Source organism: Mesoplodon bidens (assembly GCF_964165515.1).
Source record: "Mesoplodon bidens genome assembly, chromosome: 3".
Classification (NCBI taxonomy): domain Eukaryota; kingdom Metazoa; phylum Chordata; class Mammalia; order Artiodactyla; family Ziphiidae; genus Mesoplodon; species Mesoplodon bidens.
The window spans coordinates 167899021-167923091 of record NC_138178.1 but is presented as its reverse complement, the minus strand read 5'-3'; the positions used below and the strand labels follow the sequence as shown (position 1 = coordinate 167923091).

At 39.4% G+C, this 24071-nt stretch overlaps 1 protein-coding gene across 3 annotated transcripts in view; it reads right to left on the bottom strand.

Annotated features, from left to right (window-relative positions):
* UNC79 (unc-79 homolog, NALCN channel complex subunit) overlaps positions 1–24071 on the bottom strand; it is a gene marked incomplete at its 3' end in the record, with an annotated part of 212806 nt that overhangs the window by 68857 nt on the left and 119878 nt on the right. Inside the window, exons 25-31 of one of the 3 annotated variants that reach the window (XM_081228621.1) lie at positions 23930–23995; positions 15872–16158; positions 13075–13257; positions 12339–12501; positions 9713–9862; positions 7676–8893; positions 543–650 (exon numbers count right to left, since the gene is read on the bottom strand). In XM_081228621.1, coding sequence (XP_081084747.1) covers positions 543–650; positions 7676–8893; positions 9713–9862; positions 12339–12501; positions 13075–13257; positions 15872–16158; positions 23930–23995 — 2175 coding nt within the window. The remainder of the gene's footprint in view (positions 1–542; positions 651–7675; positions 8894–9712; positions 9863–12338; positions 12502–13074; positions 13258–15871; positions 16159–23929; positions 23996–24071) is intronic. The other 2 variants (XM_081228622.1, XM_081228623.1) reach the window with 2 other exon arrangements.

The window sequence follows — 24071 nt, the reverse complement described above, 5'->3', positions numbered from 1 at the left end:
TGAATAGTTGCCTCCAGTAGATCCAGTAATATTTCATGCCATTTTAATTTTCCAATCCAAAAGTGCTATATTCAATAATAACTTTGGGATCATGATATATCTGATACATTTACTTGATGATAACTTAGATAAAAATTTTGTCAATGATGGAGGTGATTCAAATTAAACAAAGGTGTTTCATGTAAAATTCTGTCACAGACAATGTTTTTCACTTGTCCCCAAACCAGTTCCATGTCTTATGTTTAGGCTAGTCATACATAATACTTATTTTATTGAGTTATCCAGTGATTATACCTTAACAAATTAGGATTCTTGGCCTATCAGTAACTGTACTGATTTATCAAACACTTGAGATGCTGACAAAAGTGGGCCTATGTCTCAGGGTCTCTGAGAACATACAACATAGTGTTACCTAGGAAGCTAACACAAAGTTTAAAAAAAAAAGAAAAAAACAATACCAAGAGTGTGAAAATTGAAAACTATGCAGCAGATAATGCTCCAAATCTATGTACAGGTGAAATGATCGCCAAAGGAAATCTTACTTGATATTGAAGAATGGCTACTTGTTTCTGGCACACCTGCTTCTAATGTAGGGGCAGATGAGGATTCTCGTGGCATTTCCAAAGCTGAAAGTCCTTTAGTAGCAGGATCTACAAACAGAAATATTATTTAAAACTCAGAACATTGATTAAAAGCAAGTTCAAGAACCTTTTTCATATACTTTCCCTTCTTGCCCAATTCTCCCATTCAAATCGTTATATACTTTCTGGCCCTACTATAACTACTTTAATGGAATCACATACACACTGGTTTCAAAGTTCCGTGGGAGTTGTTTCCACATTACACTCTGCATGTGTTGCTATGCCTCTCAGAGATTAACAACAGCACAATTACAAAGCTAGAGCTCAGCATGCTCATATCACATACCCTTGCACCTTTCTGGAACTGAATTTCTTTTCATACAAAACCCAAAGACGCCTACAGTTGATCCACCTATATCATTCCACCACTCCACCTTTGTCTGGCAATTTCCTACTCATCACTTACATCTCAATTTATATGGACAATTCCTCCTCCAGAAAGGCATCCAGGACCCCCACCCCCAGATCCAAACAAAAAACTGAATCATGTGACCCTCTTATGCAATCCCAGAGCACCCTGTCCTAACCTGTACCAAAATGAACACGCCATAATGTAATTGTCTGTTTACCGGTCTAAAACCTTTACTAAATCATAAGTAATTTTAGAGCAGGGATTGTATCTAACTTGGAATAATTACTTACTAATAACTCAGATTTTCGATTTTATTAGTTGAGCAAGAAAGACGTATCATTTGCTTCTGCTGTTGACAAATGCATCTAAGGTAAAATATTTTCTGCATATAATATTGTCTTTTTAATCTATGAATAATGGGAAACAAGCTGTCCCACATTATTCTAGGTAAAGATTATCCTTTAAAGCTTTTTGAAAAGTTTAGTGGTTTATCATGGCAAACCCCTAAAACATTTTTATAAACTTCCTTGACATCTTAAGCAACACTCACTGTATATTGAACTCAATGAGCAGCCTGGAATTACTACTATGGGCTTCCATGATTATAACATGTCCACCCTAAATGCTTCAAGTTCTTAAGCTTCATGATATCTTTCTCCTCCTTTTCAGGTTATCAATTGTTTTTCTTGCCACAGAGCAAGTCACCATACATTCACACATACATACAATATAAGTATGCAGATGCTATTCTACTATTGGGTGATCATTAAACTTATTAAACTGTCAGAAATAAAAGTAAAATAGATCCTAGGTGAGGGCTGAGGAGAAAAGCTTTTAAGCACTGATTTTGGAACATCTATTTTTGGTGCTCAGAGGTCTTTCTGAATAGATACATTTGCCAGATAAATACTTTCTTGGTAACAAAAAAAAGTATAACTGTTACAATGTTTCCCAAACTCTCCAAATAAAGCATAAAAATAACTCCCCATTTAAAATTCCTTAGTGATTAAAGCTATTGCTTTTCCCTTAGGTATTCTCCACAAACCACAAGTTTAAAACATGCGTAATTACCTGTCTTACTCTTATCTGCTTCTGTTTTACATTTGCTGTTACTCTGGCATAACAATCCCACCGATAATGTAGAACAAGACAGCTTAAAGGCAAGAATTCTTTAACAGATTATTGAGACTTTTAGAGTCTCGATATGCTTATTAAAATCCTTGGTATCTTTAATTTAAAGAAACGTCATAACTGTAAGATAGTTATTAATAATCATTAGTGTACCAAGATTCTTTAAGTCAGGCAATTTTTGCTCAGTCCTAAATCATTTTATGAAGCCTTCCATTTGTATATAGTTTAAGACAACAAATATTTGAATAGAGCTATACACTTAGCTTAAAATTCTTCTATTCAATTTTTTATACGGATGTGAAGAAAATGTCATGTTATTGTTTCATTCATTCATCAAACATTTGCTACCACTCTACTAAGTACTTGGGATACAATCAAAGAACAAACTAGAGAAAGTTTCTTGCCTTTGAGAGAACAGTGGGGACAGACAGACAATAATTAACATACATAAAAGTAAATAAATTATTATATATTAGAAGAATAATTCTTTATAGAAGAGAAACAGAGAAGAGAAAGTGATTCTAAGATGCCAAGTAGGGGTGGAAAGGTGGGGTGTGGTCCAGGCCTCATGGGGAACCTGATGTTTGAACAGAGAATTAAAAGAAATGAGAGAGGGAGCCAGGCAGGTATCTGGAGAAGACAGTTTCAGGCTGAGGGACCAGCTGGTGCAAAGGCCCCAAGGTAAGAAAATGTAAGGAGTGTTCAAAAAATGGCAGGAGGCCACTGTGGCTGAATAGAAGAAATGTGGAGAGAACCATGCAAAATGAAGTCAGAGAACTAATGAGAATCAGGACCACGTAAAGCATTTTAGGAATTTAAAGGACTTGACTTTTTACTATGAAAGAAATGGGAGCCAATGGAGGGTTTTAAGCAGAGTAATGGTATAATCTCATGTTTTAAAGGATCACGGTGGCTGCTGCGTTGGGAAGACACGAAGGCAATATGGGTAAAAGGCAGGAGCCCAGTTAGGAGGCTATTGCAGTTGATCCACATGAGAGATGTTAATGGCTCAGACCAGGGTGGAAGCAGGGGAGATGGTGAGAAGGGGTAGATTTTGAAGGTAGATTAAGGTGCCCAGATAAAAGAGGACACCCAGGTAAAATTTAATTTGGGATAAACAACAGAAAAGTTTTTAGTATGAGTATGTCCCGTGCAATTTTTGGCGGATGAGGCCCCAACTCTTCACTCCTCTCTGAATCAATGACCGTTGCCATGTAACTTAAAAGTTCCTCCCACTAAAGAGGCAGAGTGTATTTCCCCTCTTGGCTTTGGCTCCAGCCAGGTGATCTGCTTTGGCTCATGGAATGTTTGCAGGCATAACATGACCAAAGGCTTGCAAAGCTCCTGTGCAATGGGGCTTGCTCTCTTGTGCCTCTTCCATCACCCTAAGAAAAGTATTTCCAGGCTTCATGGGTCCCAGGAGGAGGCTGGCCACCCAGTCCAGCCTAGATTAGTTGATCTGCAGATAGCCAATAGCCCTTGAATTGAATAAATGCTTATTGTTATATGTTGCTGATATTGGTATGTTTATTTGTTACACAGCATTATTCCAGCAGTAGGTACCTAACAGAGTTGTCTCAGTATACAGACGAGATCACCAACACACTGAGTGTAGACAGACCTGAGAAAAGGACCAAGGACAAAGACCCTGGGGCACTCCCTCATTAGGGAGTTAAGGAGGAACCGAAAAAAGAGATTGAGAAGGAGTGACCACTGAATATGCAGAAAACCAAGAGAATGTGTATCCCAGAAGCCAAGTGATGTGAGGGTGATCAACTCTGTGAACTACTGAGTCAGAAGATAATATCTAAGAGCTGACCATTGGATTTAGCAGTGGAGGCCAGTGGTGACCTTGACAAGTGAAGTTTGGGTGAACTCTGGAAGCCTCATAGGAATGATGAGCACTTTTTAGAAAGAATAGTATGGGAGAAAATTGGGAATAGTGATAGTACAGAGAACTCCTTAAAAAGTTTTGCTAAAACCTAGAGGGTATTATGCTAAGTAAAGTAAGCCAGACAGAGAAAAACAAATACTCTATGATTTCCCCTATATGTGGATTCTTAAAAACAAAACAAGTGAACAAGCAAAACAGAAACAGATTCATAGATACAGAGAACAAACTGGTGGTTGCCAGAGAGGAGGGGGATGGGGGGATGGAGGTATGGACAAAATAGGTGAAGAGGATTAAGAGGCACAAACTTCCAGTTATATAAAATGAGTCATGGGGATGTAACACACAGAATAGGGAATATAGTCAACAATACTGTAGTAGCTTTAAATGGTGATAGATGGTAACTAGACTTATCATGGTGATTATTTTGTAATGCATATAAACATTGAATTGCTATGTTGTACACCTAAAATTAATATAATACTGTATGTCAATTATACTTCAATAGAAAGGGGGGGACTTTTTGCTAAAAGGGAAGAAGCAAATGGGATAATAATGGGGAGAATTAGGATCAAGAGCTTTTTTGAAAAAAGAGAAATAAGATGATGTTTGTATATTCAAGTCAAAGATACCTTAGAAAAAACTAAGGGAAGAGCAAGAGGGGAGATTTCTGGGCGTACATCCTTGAGTAAGTAAGAGAGATGGAATCATGTCCACATGTGGAAAGGCTGACTTCAGACCAAAACACAGTTCACTCGCAGCCCCAGCTCGGAAGGCCAGGTGTATGGGTGCAGTTGATGGAAGGGAGGCAGAGAAAGGGGTAGGAGGATGTGGAAATCTCTTCAGATTAGGTCAAATAGGAAGAGATACTGAACGTTTGGAAAGAAAAGTAGCTATGAAATAATCAGGAGGATGGAAACGTGAACGGACCAGGGAAATACGGTGTGATGCCAGGTAACTTTAAGGACCCAGTTGAGGGTCATGGTCATGAATTTAAAATAAGACCAGTCAATACTGTGATGCGTTTTTTTCTCCAGCCACACTCATCTGATAGGTACAGGTGTTGGTAGATGGAAAGGCAGATTTGACAAGGGTTGTGTTTAGCCAAGCAAGTCTGAAAAAGCAGAGGTCAGGAATGATGTAGGCAAGAAGGGATTGTAATGACTGACTTGAGAAGGGAAGACATGAAGAAGGGGAGGAACAGTGAGAGGCAATAGGGTCAATACAGTGCTGTCCAGAGAGAGAGGAAATGGTGATCAGAGAATGGGAGACATTGGACTGACACTATGGACAGGCTGCAGTTATTGATAATAACAAGTTCTGTGATATGACCATAGGAATAAGTAACTGAGTGAGGGTGGAAGATGAAAAAAAAAAAGTCTCTGGGGAAGACGAATTCAAGGAACTGAGAAGCCAGAGTGTCAGAAAACACTGTACTAAGACACTGTACTATGTGTATCAATACTGAAATCAACAAGAATTAAGACAGGAATAGTTTAGGAAAGAGTAAAAAGAGCCAGGAATTAAAATTGTCAATAAATGAGAAAGTCAGGGTAAGTAATGTGAGATTCAGAGCTGGGTGTTTTTAAAGACAAGGTGGGAATGGTCTGAAGGGGGAAATGATGAGCAAGGAAGATGCCTACACCCTGGCCCTAGTCCAAGGACACCCTTTCTCAGGGAAGAGCTGGGTTTCCATTAGACTAAGAAGGGAAAGGAAACAGAGCACATGAAGGACCATGAATTTCTGATGGAGGAAAAGTTTCAGGAATTGCGAGAAGGTGGGAGAAAGGATCTGGACGGGAGATGTGCAAGGCCTTATGGAAATTAGTGTGAGAGAGATGAAGGGTGACCTGGAGCTTCTTGCAGGGACTGACATGAACAGAAGGAAAGTACACAATGCCATTAGACTTGGTAGACTCAAGGCAATTAGCAATGGCAAGGCTGTGAGTCCGGGCCTCCCTTGACTACCACTGATAGAGGCCAGAAGGTCTGGGGAAGCCTGAGTCTTACTCTTGAGCACATGGCCCTCCTTCCAACACCCCGCAAGGAAGGGCAGCTCTGCATGTCTGTGGCAGGTGGGACACTACGCAGATATAAAATGATTGTGACAGTATAACCTATATCATAAAAATTTTAAATACATATCATCTTAATTGTCAGATACTTTCCTTCTTGCTCTGGTAACAAATATATTAATATAATACCAATCTCTTCCCTGGTAGCCTGGGGAACAACCTGACATAAGGATGAATAAAGAAGGCAACACACACACACAAACATACATACCACAACCTATATACAACCTATATATCATATATACCCACCCTACTGACCTCATATGGTTTCTTATATACCCACCCGACAGACCTTATATGGTTTCTTGTATACCCACCTACAGACCTCTATAGTTTCTAGGTCAGTGCTTAGCTCCATCTATATGCAACAATTTTCTTGGCTCCAAATAATAAAAAGGTGTCCCAGTTTCCCTAGAAACCTTCTTACACTTTCTTGTTATTATGAGAATCTTTTTCTTCCCCCTGCCTGGCTGGAGCATGACCTTTTCCAAATACATTCATGTTCATTTGACAAGTTTTTACAGAGCCCCTTGGAGGTACACAGCTCTGTCCTATGAGGTAGAGAACAACTGGAAAGCTTAGGAAATGCCCGGGGCAAATAAAAGGGCTGAGCCTGTTCTCTGAGGAGCTGCTTTTGTTATGGAGTGGGGGAGAAGTGCTGTGTGATGTGGGGCAGGGCACGTCCCCTCCTCCGAGTGTCAGTGTCCTCATATAGGAAATGAGGGATTATACTAGAGGTCCCCAAGATTTTGGCCAGTGCTCAATGTTCTGTAGTCTACGAATCTACTAAAATAATCATCCTTGGCCAATCTCATTTTTTCTAGAGATTCACATTCTTTTTTGTTTTTGTTTTTTAAATATGGGCTGAGAAATGACGAAACATTCTGATCAGTATTATGATAACAGAGAACTGTGTTTTAGGATGAGGTGGACTATCAGCTTGTCACGTTTTCAAGTTAATCTTTCTTGGAAACAGTGCCTCCAAGGAAACACAAGAAACGGCATTTGAGGCAGGAAGTGCTCGTACTATAACAACTTCACCATCGACTGGTGACCATGGATTAGGTTGTAACTGGGCTCTTTTTGGCTCCTGAGGGCACACAATGTCTGCCAGACTGCTGATATTTGCTTAGAATATGTAATCAGTATAGACCCTAAATGATTATACAGTCAATTCTTAATCATTCCAAGCACGCTTTGCTTTATGTTAGCCCTTCATGGTATTTTAGCTGTATCATAATTCACTAAAGTATAGCAGGAAAAAAAAAGAAAGCAATAAGAGTTCAATTAATGACTTTTGCTGTTTGAGGAAAACAAAAATGATACTTGGAATGTCTTGATATGAATTAATCATTGTCCCTTGTTGTCAAGGATGATCAAGAATTGAGTGCAGAGTTTAGAAACAACCAATACAGAAACATGTATGGAGCCAATAGGACCACATCTGAAGTGATAATGAAACAATTATAATGTCATTCCTTGACATTATAAAATTGAGTTTGATGCATATCAGTGCCAAGACCCTAACAAGTAAAATGCAGAAACTTGAACATAAGGCTGGGAGAAAGAAGAGAGACGCGCTCACCTGGATCTTTCTGATCTCCCAATTTGTCTAGAATGTTGAAGGAAATGTCAAGGTACTCTCTCTGGATGGCACTGACCGCAATCTTCCTCTGTTTCCTCTGCCTGGGGACAATCTGAATCTTAAATTCAGATTCCTCAGCTCCCTCCTCTTCTGCCTTCCTTTCAGGGTTCTGTTCTGCGTCTGATTCGGCACTGGCGTCCAGCTTCTCACTTTCCATTGGATTCTCTGAATCTTCAGGGACTTTGAGGAGGACAGTTTTTGCCCCTGAACTTGGCATCAGCCCACCGGGCTTCCCTTCCTCAGTGCTGGGCTCAGGGTTATCGTCCAGTGACGCCTCAGGGAGAGCAAGCGTCTTCTGAAGGAGGTCTCGTTTTTGCTTAAGCGTGAGCGGGCTGCCACAGGAAAACCCTTGCAGCTCCTCGGGCTTTGATAATTCTTCGGAGTCCGTGGGGTCTTCCAGAGCTATGAGAGGGGAGTCCCTGTCACCCGCCGACTGGTTATTTCCTGAGTCCTTAGAAGAAAAGTCTTTGGAACAGTCTTCCACACTTACTTGCACGAGGGGCGTCGTACTGAGGCTGAGGACAGAGGGACGGTTGCGGATGGAGGGAGAGGAAGCAGCATTGTTACCAGGGGTACCATCGTCCCCTTGGTCCATGGTCTCTTCTTCATCACTCTCTACTATTCGGAGAGGGGGAAGAGGTTCAAACACAAGGGAGTCGCTGTCCGACGTTGAGAGCGTAGAGTGTTTTTCAGGCCCAGATGTTGAATCTGAGGACAAGTCTATGAGATCTAAATCCTCTTTGGGAGCAGGCTTTATGGGGGAATCCACTTTCACCGCAAATGTCTCCATGCAGTTTAACCTAACTTCTGGTATTACAGGCCTCCGAGCTTCTTGAAAACCTTCCAGAGCCGGGTTCTTGGGGATTTCGGCATTGTCAGACCTCGTAGCAGAATTCTGTCTAGACCGTCCATGGTCATGCTGTCTTTGCATGAAACAAGCAGCTTGGGCTGGAGGCTTGTCTATGTCACACCGGTCTATGCAGGACTTCCTACGGTGCTCATCTAGTGTAAACAAGAGGGAGTCTGCATTCCCTATATCAAGAGATTTTTGTTTTAAAGAGCGCAGCTTTTTTTTCTGAATGCTTTCTTCTCTCACACAGTGTAGAATGTTGTCTTGTAATGCACCCGTTTCTCTATATTCAGCCAGTTCTATTTCACCTGATTAAAACAGAAAAAGCTAGTACTATTTTACTTGGAGATTTCACCTTTCTCTTCCCCTCAAACTTGGGCATACAATTGGCATCAACCATAATCATAATCCCAGCTCTACCAGAAGGTAAAACTGACTTCCTGGCCAAATTTTCATAAGGTTCACTCTAATTTCAAAAACCAGAAAACTTTGGAATCAGAGAACCCCAAAAGGCAGTTTAAGATCTTATTTCTGAAAACAGGCTTCAGGATAATTCCTCAGCTCTGTTCATTTGTGCACAGGAGAGGGGATCGCTTTTGGCTGAGGCGGATCTAGGAAATTTTATTCAAATTGTGTGGAAGAGAAGCAAACATTTTGCAACAAATCCAATCAAGCAATGGCCCTCTAAGACGATCACGACGTTAATGATGTATCTGTCAATTCACGTATATGTATAAGTGCATATATATGTATATACTGGTTGTGCATACATATATATCAAATCAACGGTATTAAAAATGTGTAGTGGGCTTCCCTGGTGGCGCAGTGGTTAAGAGTCCGCCTGCCGATGCAGGGGACACGGGTTCGTGCCCCGGTCCCGGAAGATCCCACGTGCCGCGGAGCGGCTGGGCCCGCGAGCCATGGCCGCGGAGCCTGTGTGTCCGGAGCCTGTGCTCCGCAGCGGGAGAGGCCACAGCAGTGAGAGGCCCGCGTACAGCAAAAAAAAAAAAAAAAAAAAAAAAAAAAAAAAAAATGTGTAGTAACATAATAAAATTAAGATTTCACCCCCCAAAAACGGTAGAGTACAACATTTCTGCATAAAATTACTAAGAGGAAAAAATTCATACTTCTCTGAACATTCATCTCAACCGGCTGATATTTCACCATTTTGCTGCCGCCTATCCTTTTCAATCTTGCAAAAAAAGTTTGAGACTCTTTATTGCAGGGTCCAGTAGGTGTATCATGAATATCAGATTCATCAAAAACACTATCTTCTTCTAATTGGGGAGAGAAAGTCAAAATTACACTTAAGAGGTTATTCTCTCTTAGGCTGTATCTACACAAGCATTTCATTGAAAGCATTATGGAACACAGCCTGGGGTGGCTCTAAACCAGCCCAAGTCTAGCCTGGCTTGGCATTTCATTCAGGTGTCAAATTATTCATGTGTTGAACAGAGCAACTGTTACAAGTTTGCCCCTCATACTCCATGTCACAGTGGGCGGCATTTTCAAGACAGGCATCTCGATATTCCAACGGGACCTTCATGGGAAAACTTTTCCAATGTACTTAAAAGCAGATAACCAATACACGTCAAGAATCTGGGACGCTCCTTAAATGTGCCTGCTTTGGGTGAATTTTCAGGCTAATTTGGCAAAAGAAAATTAAACAAAATGAGTGGATCTTGCCCCTTCCAAAAATATATGCCTTCCTGGGGTTTGAGAACTGGCATAGACACAGCCTAACAGTACATGCACCTTAAACTTTGTGAATGCAAAATACTGTACTCTACATTTGGCAATGAAACACACAACACACAGAAAAAGCTTAGAAAAGCCACTGGTCATCTCAAAAGCTCCACAAATGATTATGGACTGATAGAGTAAACAAAGGAAAAAGAAAACAGAAAATAACATTTCCCCATATTAAAGTAAGAGTTTGCCACAGGTAGCTATTATGAATCCCAGAAAGAATCTTTGACTCTTATGGTCCTGAGGCTCCATAAACAAACTGGTCACTTGAGTCCTACCAAGCTTGTTTCTATGTTCTCTTCTATCCACATTTGGCTACTTTTAAATAAAACAGAAACCCAAAAACACAGTAATGAGGAAAAGGTTGCTATTTTGCAACCCATGAAGTCCACTTAATAAATTTTCTTCTTGCGTCCTTTAGAAAAGCCAAAGCCATGTACAAAGCAGCAAGAGAAAAGGCTACAAAAATGCATTTAATACCACAGTAAATGGAATTAACCTACTCTTCAAGTTGAACATCATTGAAATCATAGTATTTGGCCTATATTTATATCTACCTATATGACAAAATGAGCCTCAGGTGTGATTATGATTATTTAAGATTTCTTGAGTATAAGGGGAGTACAAGCATAGGGTTAAGTTTTAAGGACCGATCCTGTCTTAAAACACAAGATTCTATACGTTAATGAAATTTGAAGCAGTAGATGTTAGACAAAGTAATCATAGTAATCTTTTTGGTCAAATAAAAAAATAAGCGTTAATGACCAAAATGGATACAAAACTCCCAGTGAACTTCTGCGATGATGAGGAAGCCTATCAACACAATGATCTGTTTTATTTCTTTATTTCCTTTTTAAAAATACTCTCCTTTGAAAAATACAGTTTTTCGAAGAAATCATTGTGTAACTTCCCTTACATAACTTTGAGAGAATTCTCAAGATGTACTGAATGAGAGAGACGGAAAGACTTCAAGATGGCTCCTCCCATCCAGAAAGGTTCATCTGGGATTGGCCCAAATACTGAGCCCACACTGATGACATCTATAGTTCAACTGAATCTGTCTAATTTCCCAGAAACTAGGACCTAAGATATTCTTCAGGGAGGATCTGAATGGTACCAGAACTTAATGAACTTAGTTCTGACAGCTCTATCTCTGGCCAACCTAGGCTCTTGGACCTTTTGGCAATAAATGAACAGTGGAACACTGGCTCCTATCCCTCCTATCCAGACATTTCCAGAGCAGTCCCACCAAAAAGGAACCTATTAACACCACAAAGGGCCATGGGGCACTTGGCTTTCTCCCAGGACTGGATTGATGATGTCACCTTTTACGAGTCTAGTCACCCTGCGACATGCACTAAAGACACACACCTTGGCTCTTCAGCTCTCACCTGAAAACATCCAGGTTGGAAGTTTATCTAAAGTTTCATTCTACTGCCTCCTTTGCAGGAAAGCTATCAATATAAAGAGTGTCGATACTGGAAATAATTTAAACCTATGCAGCAAAAATGTTTCATTTCAGTTGCCTTAAATTAATTCTTATTGAATAAGGAGGCTAGGAAAACGCACTTCAGCAAATTTAGGCTCCATTCAAACCTATGAGCACAAGGTCAGGAGCAAACTAGAGATGGACAAGATTATGGCTCCACTGAGTGCCAACCAAGATTTACTTCACAGTCCAAAGCAAGATGTCTCCAACATATAGGAAAAGGTTTACAAAGCCTCCTTAACTAAACAGCAGACAATTTTTTTTTACAAAACACAATTTCTTATGAAGGGGGCTTTAGAAGCATATCAATTATTTCTCTTGAGTGTTCATTTTAAATAATGAAAGCAGCAACATTCATGGGAAAGTTGGAAAATTAATGAAGCAGTAGGTCATTTTTTGACTCCAGAATGATATCTGGGGTGGGGGGGCTCCTCTATCATCTAAGAAAAACATTGTCCAGAAATGTATTACGTATGCAAGCTAAGTTTGAGATAGAATTGAGATATGTAAAGTACCTTTTTCTTTTTCGCTGTATCTGCTTATGTTACTGTTGTCACTGTACAAAGGTCCTGCCGCGGCATGGGGCTTGCAGCTATGATACTGTGCATTGAGTGTATTGACTGTTATGTGAATCAGATGCAGCAGGACCTTGCTGATATCACAGTCTCGGTATGGATACTGCTCAATGAAATGGAGGGAGAAAAATATAAATGGTTATTTTGAAGGGTAAGTTTTTCCACTTGACCTTGCTAGATATTTTTCTCAGTCTCTTCTGGGTATGATAAAAAGAAAAATGTAGAAAAGCAGAAGCATAAGTTCTTATCATGGCCTTATTTTGACAAGGGACTGTATTCCCTTCCTCTTGCACCAAATCATGGATGGCAACGCATGCCATTTTGTAGTTATAATTCCTTTCAAGAAAATTACCTGGCATAAACATTTGGTGTATGAATACAATTTTAAATAGTTTTCTTGTTTTCTGACATAATAATTAATACATAGATAAGATATGAGGTTCTGAGCATAAAGAGAGATTATTGATCAATATTCATCAGAATTTGCTTTAAGCATTTTGGAGTATACACTGGCATGGTCTACATTTCTATTTTCATTCCAATGGCTCTTTACTTCTCGACAGTAATTGTATATCATGCATCTTCCTCTGAAGGTCAAATTACTATCCTACAAAGATCTCTTAAATGTTCTAAGAGAATCATTCCTCCCAAAAAATGAATGACTACAGCAACTCACCTTGTAAAGGATGACAAGCAAGGCCTTCAACCACATCTGCCGGATGTGAGGTTTTAGGGACCAGAGAGAACAACGAGGCGGCTGTTGGAAATAATGCCGTAGTTGAGGGCAAGAGCAGTATTTGAGCACCTGAACCACCAAGGGGAGAAGGTGTTTTCCCAAATTAATGTTATAGTCCATAACCTGAAATAGGAAAAAACGTAATAACTGAAGGAAAACTATAAAGAGCATTTATAAGCCAAAAGGAAAACTTTGAACCATCAAAACACGGGCGAAATATTTTACAGGTATCTCACAAAATAGTAATAGTAATGGCCAGTACACATAGAGGGGGCAAAGTCGTAGCTCACAAGAAATTTAAAAACTTGTAACTTAAATAGTTTTAATCTACTTATCTATTTAATTTATCTACTTAATTATCTGTTGAAAATAAATTTTATCTTTTAAAATGTCCTATTAAGCTATTAACTAGAATTAAACTAGAATCAATGAAAACACATAGTATTGGTAACTATGTAGGGAAATGGGCATTCTCAGACACCACTGGCAAGAGTATTTCTCAACACGTTTCAGGAGAGCAATTTAGAAACATGTATTCAGAAGTAGGAAAAAGCACAGAGCCTCTAATACAGCAATTAAATATATCCTAAGGAAATAATCTGACAGGCATTCCCAGATGTATGCATAAAGATATCCAGCATTATAGCCACCGCAAATTGAAAACAACCTCCATATTCAACAATATGGAATTAAATAAAAGATTGTTTATATGACAACAGAATACTGTGTAGCCATTAAATGGAACATGGTACAAATTTATTTACGTGATATGAACTTCACAATAAATTTCAGGTTTAAAGATACATATATGTATATATATACATATTCATACACACATCAGGCACATATATATATCAGTATGTATAAATGATCCCATTATTATAAAAAAATATGTGCACATATACATATACACACATATGTATGTATGCATGTATATATGAATGTATGTAAATCTGGAGCCAGCGACATACACCAAAATGTTAGTAAGTTATATTTGTCATGGGTTTCCTGGAGACTTGCATTTTAATTTCTTTCTTATAAATCTAAAATAAATATGCATAATGTGAATATAGAAAGAGAGAAGTGAGGGAGGAAGGGAAGTAAAGTTTGGTATCTGAAATGATGTATTCTCACTCCCTCATAGGCAGCTGAGTATTAGTGATGATCCGTCTAGTTATCAACACCAGCAAGAGACATACATATTGCTCCCCCTTTGCTTCTCTGTGTTCGTTATGTTAATGATCTATTTGAGCTAAATAATAACAGCTACCATCACTGAGTCCCTACCATGAGATAGTCACTGATTAAGGCGTTTGCAATATGTTGTCTCTAATCTTTCCCCCCCAAAATCTATTACCAGTGAGCAAAGAAGGAAGGATGCTTAACAGTTAACAACAGTGGCAGAGCTGAAATTCATATCCATTTCTCTCTAGCCCCAAGTTCTACACCCTTTGCAGATTGGGACAGCCATTTCGGACAGTGAGATTTGTAGCATTGGTCAAATTAGGCATATATATACCCAATGATCTGTTACGTCTGCTCCTGGACCCATATCCCAAAGGAATTCCTACATTGGTGAATAAGGTGCACGTACAGAATGTTCATTGCTGATCCGTATGGGGTGGTGAGGAGTTGGGAGCAATATAAGTATCCATCACTGGGGGAATGGATACTTAAATCATGGGAAATGTATATTATGATATATAATACAGCAGTTAGAAGTAGCAGAGAACCATGAAAAAAGCCAATGATGATAAGGTGACATGAAGTAAGTTGGATGATTAACTCAACTCTCCACTTGAAGCCAAAAAAGGAAGACGATTAAAAAAAAAACAAACTACAAACAAAAATTCCACTCTCCTTTATTGTTTAATGGGTAGAGTTTCAGTTTAGGATGATGAAAAAGTTCTAGAGATGGATAGTGGTGATGGTTACCTAACAATGTAACAATGTGAATATACTTAACTGCCACTGAACTGTACTCTTAAAAATGATTAAAATGACAATGGAATATTACTCAGCCATAAAAAGAAACAAAATTGAGTTATTTGTAGTGAGGTGGATGGACCTAGAGTCTGTCATACAGAGTGAAGTAAGTCAGAAAGAGAAAAACAAATACCATATGCTAACACATATATATGGAATCTAAAAAAAAAAAAAAAAAGGTTATGAAGAACCTAGGGGCAGGATGGGAATAAAGACGCAGACCTACTAGAGAATGGACTTGAGGACACGGGAAGGGTGAAGGGTAAGCTGGGACAAAGTGAGAGAGTGGCATGGACTTATATATACTACCAAATGTAAAATAGATAGCTAGTGGGAAGCAGCCGCATAGCACAGGGAGATCAGCTCGGTGCTTTGTGACCACCTAGAGGGGTGGGATAGGGAGGGTGGGAGGGAGGGAGACGCAAGAGGGAAGAGATATGGGGACATATGTATATGTACAGCTGATTCACTTTGTTTTAAAGCAGAAACTAACACACCATTGTAAAGCAATTATACTCCAATAAAGATGTTAAAAAAAAAAAGATTAAAATGCTAAGTTTTCTTTATATTTTACCCCCCCAAAATCCCCAACTCCCTTTATGATATCAGCCTGTTGATGTCCTCCACGTACCCCTGCCTAATAAAGTAACTTATGCAAAACTTTACACTTAACCAATGTCAGCTAAATGGAATTTAATGACTTGCTTGTACTAAAAGCCTAACGGCATGACTCCTGAAAGCCTACACTTACTTGGGCAATTCCTGCAATAAACGCATTAAAACAAGTTGACAGGCGCATTTTTTGAGGTGCAATCATGAAGCAACCTTCCTGCTGGTCGTAGCCAAGTAAGACATACAGGTGCCGCTTGACCGTGTTGAAGGCCTTGGCGCTGCTGATGTCTGACTCGGCGCTGCTCTCATCCTTGGCCATGAACTTCATGAGCACTGTAATCAGCTGGTGCACTGTCTGGTGGTCGATCCCAGCATCTTCGGGGAGCAGGTCCTTGATGGTGTTGTCATTCTCAGGGGATTGTTGGCCTGTCAGTACAAGAAAGGCCATCGGTGGGTGGTTCCCCCACAGGTAAGTTTACACTAAAATCTCACTGATCAATGAAGCACCATAGCACCCTATTTCATTCTTTGTATCAATAAAGCCTCTAAATATTTAAAGGTCTGTTCTAGACAAACTTAAAGGCACAATATGGCCTACTGAGCAAAAAAAGCACTGGTCCCAGGGTGGAAATTACAATGACCAAGTAATTTGGGAAGAATAAGGGAATGCAAAAAAAAAGGGGACACTGTAAAGCAAAGTTATCTTCAAACAGCAAGACAGATAGCTACACAAACTTTGCATTTAGCAAATTTTTGAATATCTTGGCAAAGTTTCATCCTCACTAATAAAGAGAAGTTTTCCTTCCAGCTTTGTAAAATAAGCGTATAAGAATAACCACAAAAATCATTTTCCTAAAATCTAGTGAGCAACTAAAACATCCATTGAGTTATTTTGTTTAAATTATAATCTCAATTCAGCTATGTTCAAATATCAGCTGATGCAAAAAGAAAAGTTTTCTTCTCCACATCCTAAGATATTAACAGTGTGTACTCTTTGAATGATATAGTCAAAATTAGAAATAGCAAATTATAAGCCCTGCTGTATGTAATGAGAAACATATAAGGGGTGGGAGGGCACAGACAGAAAGCAAGAAGCATGAACTTTTAAAAACAGAGAAAAACACCACATGAAGGTGAGCTGGAAGTTCACATGGAAGGAAAAACTACCTTAGCCCTTGACTTACTCTTAACCTAACAAATAATTATATCTGAGTAGGTCCCTGACATTGACTTTCTCTGTTATTTCTCAAAGTCAGAAATTATACCCTGTCTCCCTTTGTTTTCTGCCTTTTCTGATCTGGTTTAGTTTAGGACTTTGAGGGAAGGAACAGTGAGATTTTCTCTTCCATATTTATGTTTATGTTTTGGGCCTTATTCAAAATACCCTATATGCATTCATGTCCTTCCTTTGACAAGCCACATGAGAATTTCTAAATTGGAAACAAAGTTTTTGCCTGGTGGGTTAGACCCACACACCAGCATTCTCATCTCTCATCCTGAGAGGAAACGTTCTAAATGATGACAAGCTTTGGTTACAAATCATTACAAACCAAACTTTGATGCTATCCATTTTAATTATGGCATGCAGGATACAACCAAGAGCTAGGTAGTAATTTATATCCGTTAACGCCTCAACTAATTTGGCAAAAATCTCAGTCTTCTAGGACCAGCCAAGAGAAGCAAGATAGAAGAAATGTTTCCCGGGGACCACAGACATTAGCTGTCTCAAGCCTAAACACTTTCTCTGAAGCAGTGGCATGAAGGTAATGTCAAATTCTGAATTTGCTAGTTTAGAACTGCACATAAGGTTACATGCTTGGTTGTCTAGATTTCCCAAGATGATCAGAAGACTGTTGATCTTTTCAAAAGTGATACACTGAGATGGGATGGTTGACAATGAGTGAAGAGGCAGCAGAATCAACTAAGTCTAAGAACCTCTAGTATAGGGGAAACCACCTAACAAACGTCAATATGACCCTCGGACATTAACAAAATTTTTCAGTCTCATAGCGTCTGTTCATGAAGGAATAAATGTATGCAATGTACTTTAGAGAAGTTTTAACCAAAAATTATTCAAATAAAACCTAAGGATTTGTTTATTACACTGTTTCACATGCAGAGAGTGGTCAATAAATTGTTACTATTATCATTATTTATTAGGCATGCATGACCCATCAGGAAAAAAATCAATTCATGTGGAACACCCTATTTCACGAAAGGTCATAAATGTAAAGCATTACTGTATATTATAATTCAATTAAATGTCTGAAAAAGAAGATCAGACCAAATCCTTATTTTAAAAGTTTAAAGAACTATCTTTTCAGCATTGAAAAATATTTAGTCTTGATTTTTTTTTTTTTTTCCATCAGAGTATTACTTTACAACTAGCAGGAGGGTATTGCTCTGGGCAAGCTTGGGCCAAGAATGTGACAAGTGTGAGAATCTAGGTCACCTACAGGGTTCAGTGTTATTGTAGCAGCAAGCAATGGCTGTTAGGATGATATAGCTTCATTCCTCAATTCGTTTTAGCTCTGGGGGGCAAGGTTTAGGAGAGCATGTATCACTCAGCCCTGCTCAGCCACCTCCAAGTCTAGACTGGCTTGACTCCAAAGTTAAAAATGGAACTGAGGAGGAATTGAGAAGGAGATGCACCTTTGTTTTTTAGCCCTGAGAGTCTAGGGGACTCAAACAGAAGAAAGGGAGATCCAGACAAGGCCCAGCTAGGACACCGGCTCCCTATTTCCTCCTATCTAGTTCAAGTCTAGAAAATAAACAATCAGGCTTCAAGTTTAAATATTTCAAATCTCTTCGCCCCATTGCAAGTAGACATTCATTTTAAAAGTGTGTAACCTTAGTTTTTCCCATCAAATCATATTTTCCTAATGACTAAGTGTCATTTCACAAAGGCCCCATCCTCATTTTGGATTCATCTTCATTGATCTGCAGTGCTTAGCTTTAAGTTTGCTACTCCTTGCTTTCCCTGAATAGCCAGTAATGAGTGATCTTTCACAAACCATTAAATGTACTGAAAAAAGAACTAGTTAATGGAACTTTTTGCATAAAGTGAAAGAAATCTCTTTTCATTCCAATAATTTACCCCTCCAAGTGTGGGCTTTGCAAGTCTGTGCTTTGTATATTGTCTTTCTTTAAAAATAGTGTAAGCATATGACTGATACCACTCTTCATCAAGAAAAGTTACCTTAATCAAATCCCTAAGAAAAATGAGCTTAGGAAAGCTGAAATTTTCTTTATGGATAAAGACGATATTACTATTTTAGTTATCTATAAAAGATATAAAATTTCCGTTTTAAAATTAAATGCCTATAATATTTTCTCTAAATGTGACAATTAAAACACTTCCTTTTGAATTCTAGTCTGTGAAATTCCTATATCTGTTTTAACTATAGAGATTTAACAGGTTAAGGGATTTGATTTTATCATTTTTGTAAAGAAAAATGTAAAAATCTTTATTATCATGGGGGCAGAGCTACTCCTACCCTCACTTTAACATGGACTGGGTCCATCATGACCTGTCCACAGAGTGGCACAACTGATTGAAACGCCACGGTATAATACCGTTTTATTTATTCAGAAGATGTGAAACCAGGCAGGACCAGGATCTGCTTTTCCAGACTTATCTCCTATTGCTCCACCCTAAATGCTCCACAGCCTTACACACGGGGCTACTCCTGGATCTCAGAACGGAGCCAGCCTTTTCCCACCTTGGTGTCTTTGCTCGTGATGCTCTCTTCACCTTGCACGGTGGTCCTCCACCCGCACCCCCAACTTTATCCTATGGATCTGGTCCCCAGAAGCCATTCTTATTAGCATGCCCACCCTCCTCTCAGCAACTGGGGTCCCTAAATTCTATACATCTCCAAAAACAAGAAAGGAGGGAAGATGGGTGGGAAAGAGGGAAGAGTGCAGGAAAATTTCCTTTAGCATTTCCCAACTCTCATGTGGCAAATAACTATTATGCGAGGCAGAACTTTTTTTTTTATCCATTTGCTGTATTTCCCCTGTAAGAACAAAGACTCCTTGAAGGCAAGTGCTATGTCTTATCCAATTTTACATCCCTCACAGAATACGGGGCAGTGTTTGATATATAGTAGATGCTCATTATTCGTACATGTTTAAAGTGCATCGAATTCAAATAAATATTTCAGATCTTTTCTACATGGGCAAAAACCTGATGAAGTCCCCAAACAGCAAGGAAGTGGGTAGGGAAATAGGGAACATTCCTCTGTGTAAGTCGACTCACTGACCCCTCTGTCAAGCCGACAAGTGGCAATTAGGTAGTGCAAGGAAGTTTCTATGAGTTTACTCTGCATTTGGTCCAGAGAAACCAATGATCAAGCACTATAAATGAGTCTGCGTTATGTTGGTAGTTCTAACTACACTGCCTCACTGGTCTCCGTGGCTCATTAACACAACTTAAGGCTTCGTTCACAGCAGTTCTGTTCTGTATGCACAGAGCCACAGGAGGGCCGTAAAGCTGGGGCCGGTTACTAGCTGCATAGCCTCATGTGCTCCCCATCCCTGCCTTTGCCTCTCCTATCCCACATCCTATCGCCATGCATTTACCTCCTATCCACCTGTCTAGGCCTGGCTGAGTCACCTGTCCACAAAACCTTCCTTGTTCCCTCCAGCTCTCCTCCCATTGCATTTTTTTTTTTTTTTTTTTTTTTGCAGTAGGTGGCCTCTTACTGCTGTGGCCTCTCCCGTTGCGGAGCACAGGCTCCGGATGCGCAGGCTCAGCGGCCATGGCTCACGGGCCCACTGCGCCACCAGGGAAGCCCCTCCCACTGCATTTGACGTGAACGATCCTGTAGTACTATCACTTTCACACGAGATGAGAGTTCACCTATGTTCATACTTTATCTCCCTTACTTGACTATAAGCAAGTTGAGAGTACAAGAATTTCTGATGTATCTTTACATTCTTCATAGTTTCTAGTACAGCAGGTGCCCAATGAGTGTTTGTTCAATAGAAACTGTCATTTTCCGAAACTATCATTTCAGTCAAGGGCATTCCTATAAAAACAGCAGGATTCTTTGATTTATTGTCTCTTAATGATGAACAGGCATTTTGCAAGTTAGTAAAGACATGAAATGTAAACCACCTCTAGAAAGAAAGAAAGAAGGAAAGAGCCCAGAGAGAAGTCATTTGGAATTCTAGGCTGGACACTGAGGGAGGCGGGAAGTACAAGAGAGTTTTACCAGTGCTACCCAGTGCTGGGTACCTTCTCTTATTGACACAAATTCAGACCAAGAGATCTCAAGATGTCTCTGCAGGCTGGAGGAGAATTGAAAGTATATATGTCCCTTTAGGGATTAGGATAGCTCTAGACCAATCTATAAGTCCTAATTGGGAGAGGTCCTTTGGTCTGGACACTCATGGGCTTACATCACACTGTAGCAGGCCTGAATGCCCAGGTCAGCTCCCTAATAAGACTGGGGTCCTCACGTACCCCAGGGCAGGAACATCATAAGACCAAGTTATTGAGAGGTAGCTGTAGTGGAAAGAAAGCAAATAAAGTCTCCTGGACTCAAGTATCAGTCTCTATCTAACTCACTAGTTATATGTGATCATGAGCAAATTATGTAAGCAGAGTTACCTAGTCCCTCAGGACCTCAGTTTTCCTGTCTGTATGTAAAGTGGGAAAAAAAATAATACTTTATGTATATGCAGAGTTGTTGTGAAATAGAAATTAGATGATTTGCATTAAAAACTCTCTTTATAAAGAGGTACTATACATATATAAAGTGCTATTGCTGTTGTTATTAACATTATATACCTACTATTGTTTAATTATTCATCCCAGGGGATGAGGAATAAGATATAACTAAGTTTCCCATGATCACATGGGGTTGATGCCAATTTTCCAGTACGGTCCAATTGTAACCTACCATAACTGCTGCATTACACTCAATTAATATTCAACAGGTGTTCTGAATCACCAAAAACAAAGAATTCCTGGTTCTCACAGCATCAGTGAAAAAACAGCTTATATCTAATTATAATTATACCAAATTCAGACTAGCAGGTAAAACTGTATATTTCATCAATTGGGATTAAATGCAGGTGCTGAGCTCCTGCTAGCATTACCACACATGCCTTGCAAGAGAGATCAAGACATCTGGGCTTGAGACCCAGATCTGTCACCAACAAGCCTGTGAAACTTGTTCCTTTCTGGGAACCTCAGTTTCCTCTTCTGGAAAATGAGAATGTTAACATATCTCTAATGTTTCAGCTATGACAGTCTATGAATTTTACTTATATGCACAAAGGCCTTTGATTTGATTCATAAAAGTCACAGAGGAATGCAACTCTTCAGTAGCCTTACAGAGTTTACCCTCTATACAAGTGCATTTCTGCTGCAAAATTTGCTGTGGGCAATATGTAAATGCTAAGATCAGAGAGCCATAAACTGTAAATCCAGTGTCCAAAAGTTCAGCCTAAACAGCAACTAAAATTAAGTCTTGCTGCATAATTAAAGGACATCTGCTTTATTTCAGGCCTGATCAGTAAGAGGTGTTGCACAGAGGAGCTCATTACTTGTACCAAAGAAAAGCATGTTCGTTAAATAGCAAGGTCTTCGGTTTCCATTTAATTAATATCTTAAACCACCCTGTACAATCTTGTGATTATCCTGGCGCATCTTTGCTTCCAAGTTAAAACACTCAGTGTTCAGTAAATAATAATGCAAAAATGAAAAACTAGTTTGAAATTGCCTTATAAGCTGAGCCACCTGTTTCCAAATCTAAGCAAGTTTTGCTTATGGTGGCGTCATGTAATTATCTTTCCAGAAGCATTAGCTTTATATTTAATTTAAACAACACTGTTATCTGCCCCTTTTCCATCTGATCACTTTTGATGGGACAATTAGACACCTAAAGGCTTTTCTTCAAGAAACATATGTACATGTTTTTCCAAAGAGATGTGAGAGGACTCCTACAGTTGGATTGTTAAAATGGATAATAATAATTAAAGACTAGCTTTTCAACTAAGCCTTAATAGGACAAAAAGAAAAGGCAGGATAAAGGTAACTTATGAAATTGCATAAGACCAATCTCAAAAAGACCTAACTGAAGGGAAAATGGATATTTTCACATTTTAAATGAAGCTCAGGATCAGAAATTCTTATTTTTATTCTTTTTTTTTTAATCCCAGCACAATTGAGGCCCGAGTGATGCTCAAAACAAGGTAGAGGGACTCTGCCAAGTGTGTGCTCCCCTTTTCTCATCAATTTTAAAAGCAAAAATGCACTTAGGCCAACATCTGCCATCTGCATTCATAGTATTTAGGGCTCTCCCTCTTCTCCTTGTCTCCCACGCCTAACTGCTTCTCTTTCTAGCATCGATTTTATAACGTGTTCTTGAAAGTCTCCTTCCTTGAAATTGTCCTTCTGAGAGTATCGGTACCATTCTGAAAAGTTTATTTTAAAACTATTCTTAGATGAAAAGCCAAACGTTGTATAGCATGATACATAGGTAGTAGTTACCAGGTTTGTTTTGGACAAATAAGCAGGTATTCAGAACCTCCACAATTTTCCCAGCAAGTATGGCATCATCTGTGTGGATAACATTCAGTCTGTAACAGGCTCGCCAGCGTCCCTTCAACCCTTAAGATACTTCATGATAAGTTAATCTATCAAGAACGTCCAAGGACAGTTACACTCTACCAAGCAGAATATGATCCCATGGTCCTCTAAACAATGGAAATCCTCCTTTCTCGAGAGACAGAAATGCATGTAAGAGTTGCAAAGAATCGGAAATGGCTAAGGGGATGAGTGAATGATGGTGGTTCAAATGTACAACCTTTTCAGATGTAAATGAAATGCTTTTCCTAGAGCAGCTATGTATGAACATAATATTTGTATGTGTAAAAACACATACAAATATAAGTGCTAGGTATAGCTCTAGTCATACTGGCTCTCGGGGGAAAAGTGCATACTCAGGTAACATGATGCTTCTTACTGGACCATAAGTTAACAGGATCAAAAGTCATCTGCCAATTTTAAGATGGAATGAATTGCCATGTCAGGGGCTCAAACACTTGAGCATCTGGGGTAAAACCCTTGGAGCTTTCCAATCCTAGATACATGACTCTGGTCCAGTGAGAGACACCGCATTCTTTACCTTGTCCACCTGTGATAGACACTTGCACACGGCCCTTCAACGTCAGAAGTACCCACCTGGCATCTGTTCGGGTGTCCCACCGAGAACTGGAGCAGACTGCTCATGCCTGGTCAACCTCACAGCTTAAAAATCAACAACAACTCTATTTAAATAAGCATTAAAAACAACTTGAGCCTAGAAAACATACTCAGTGCTAAC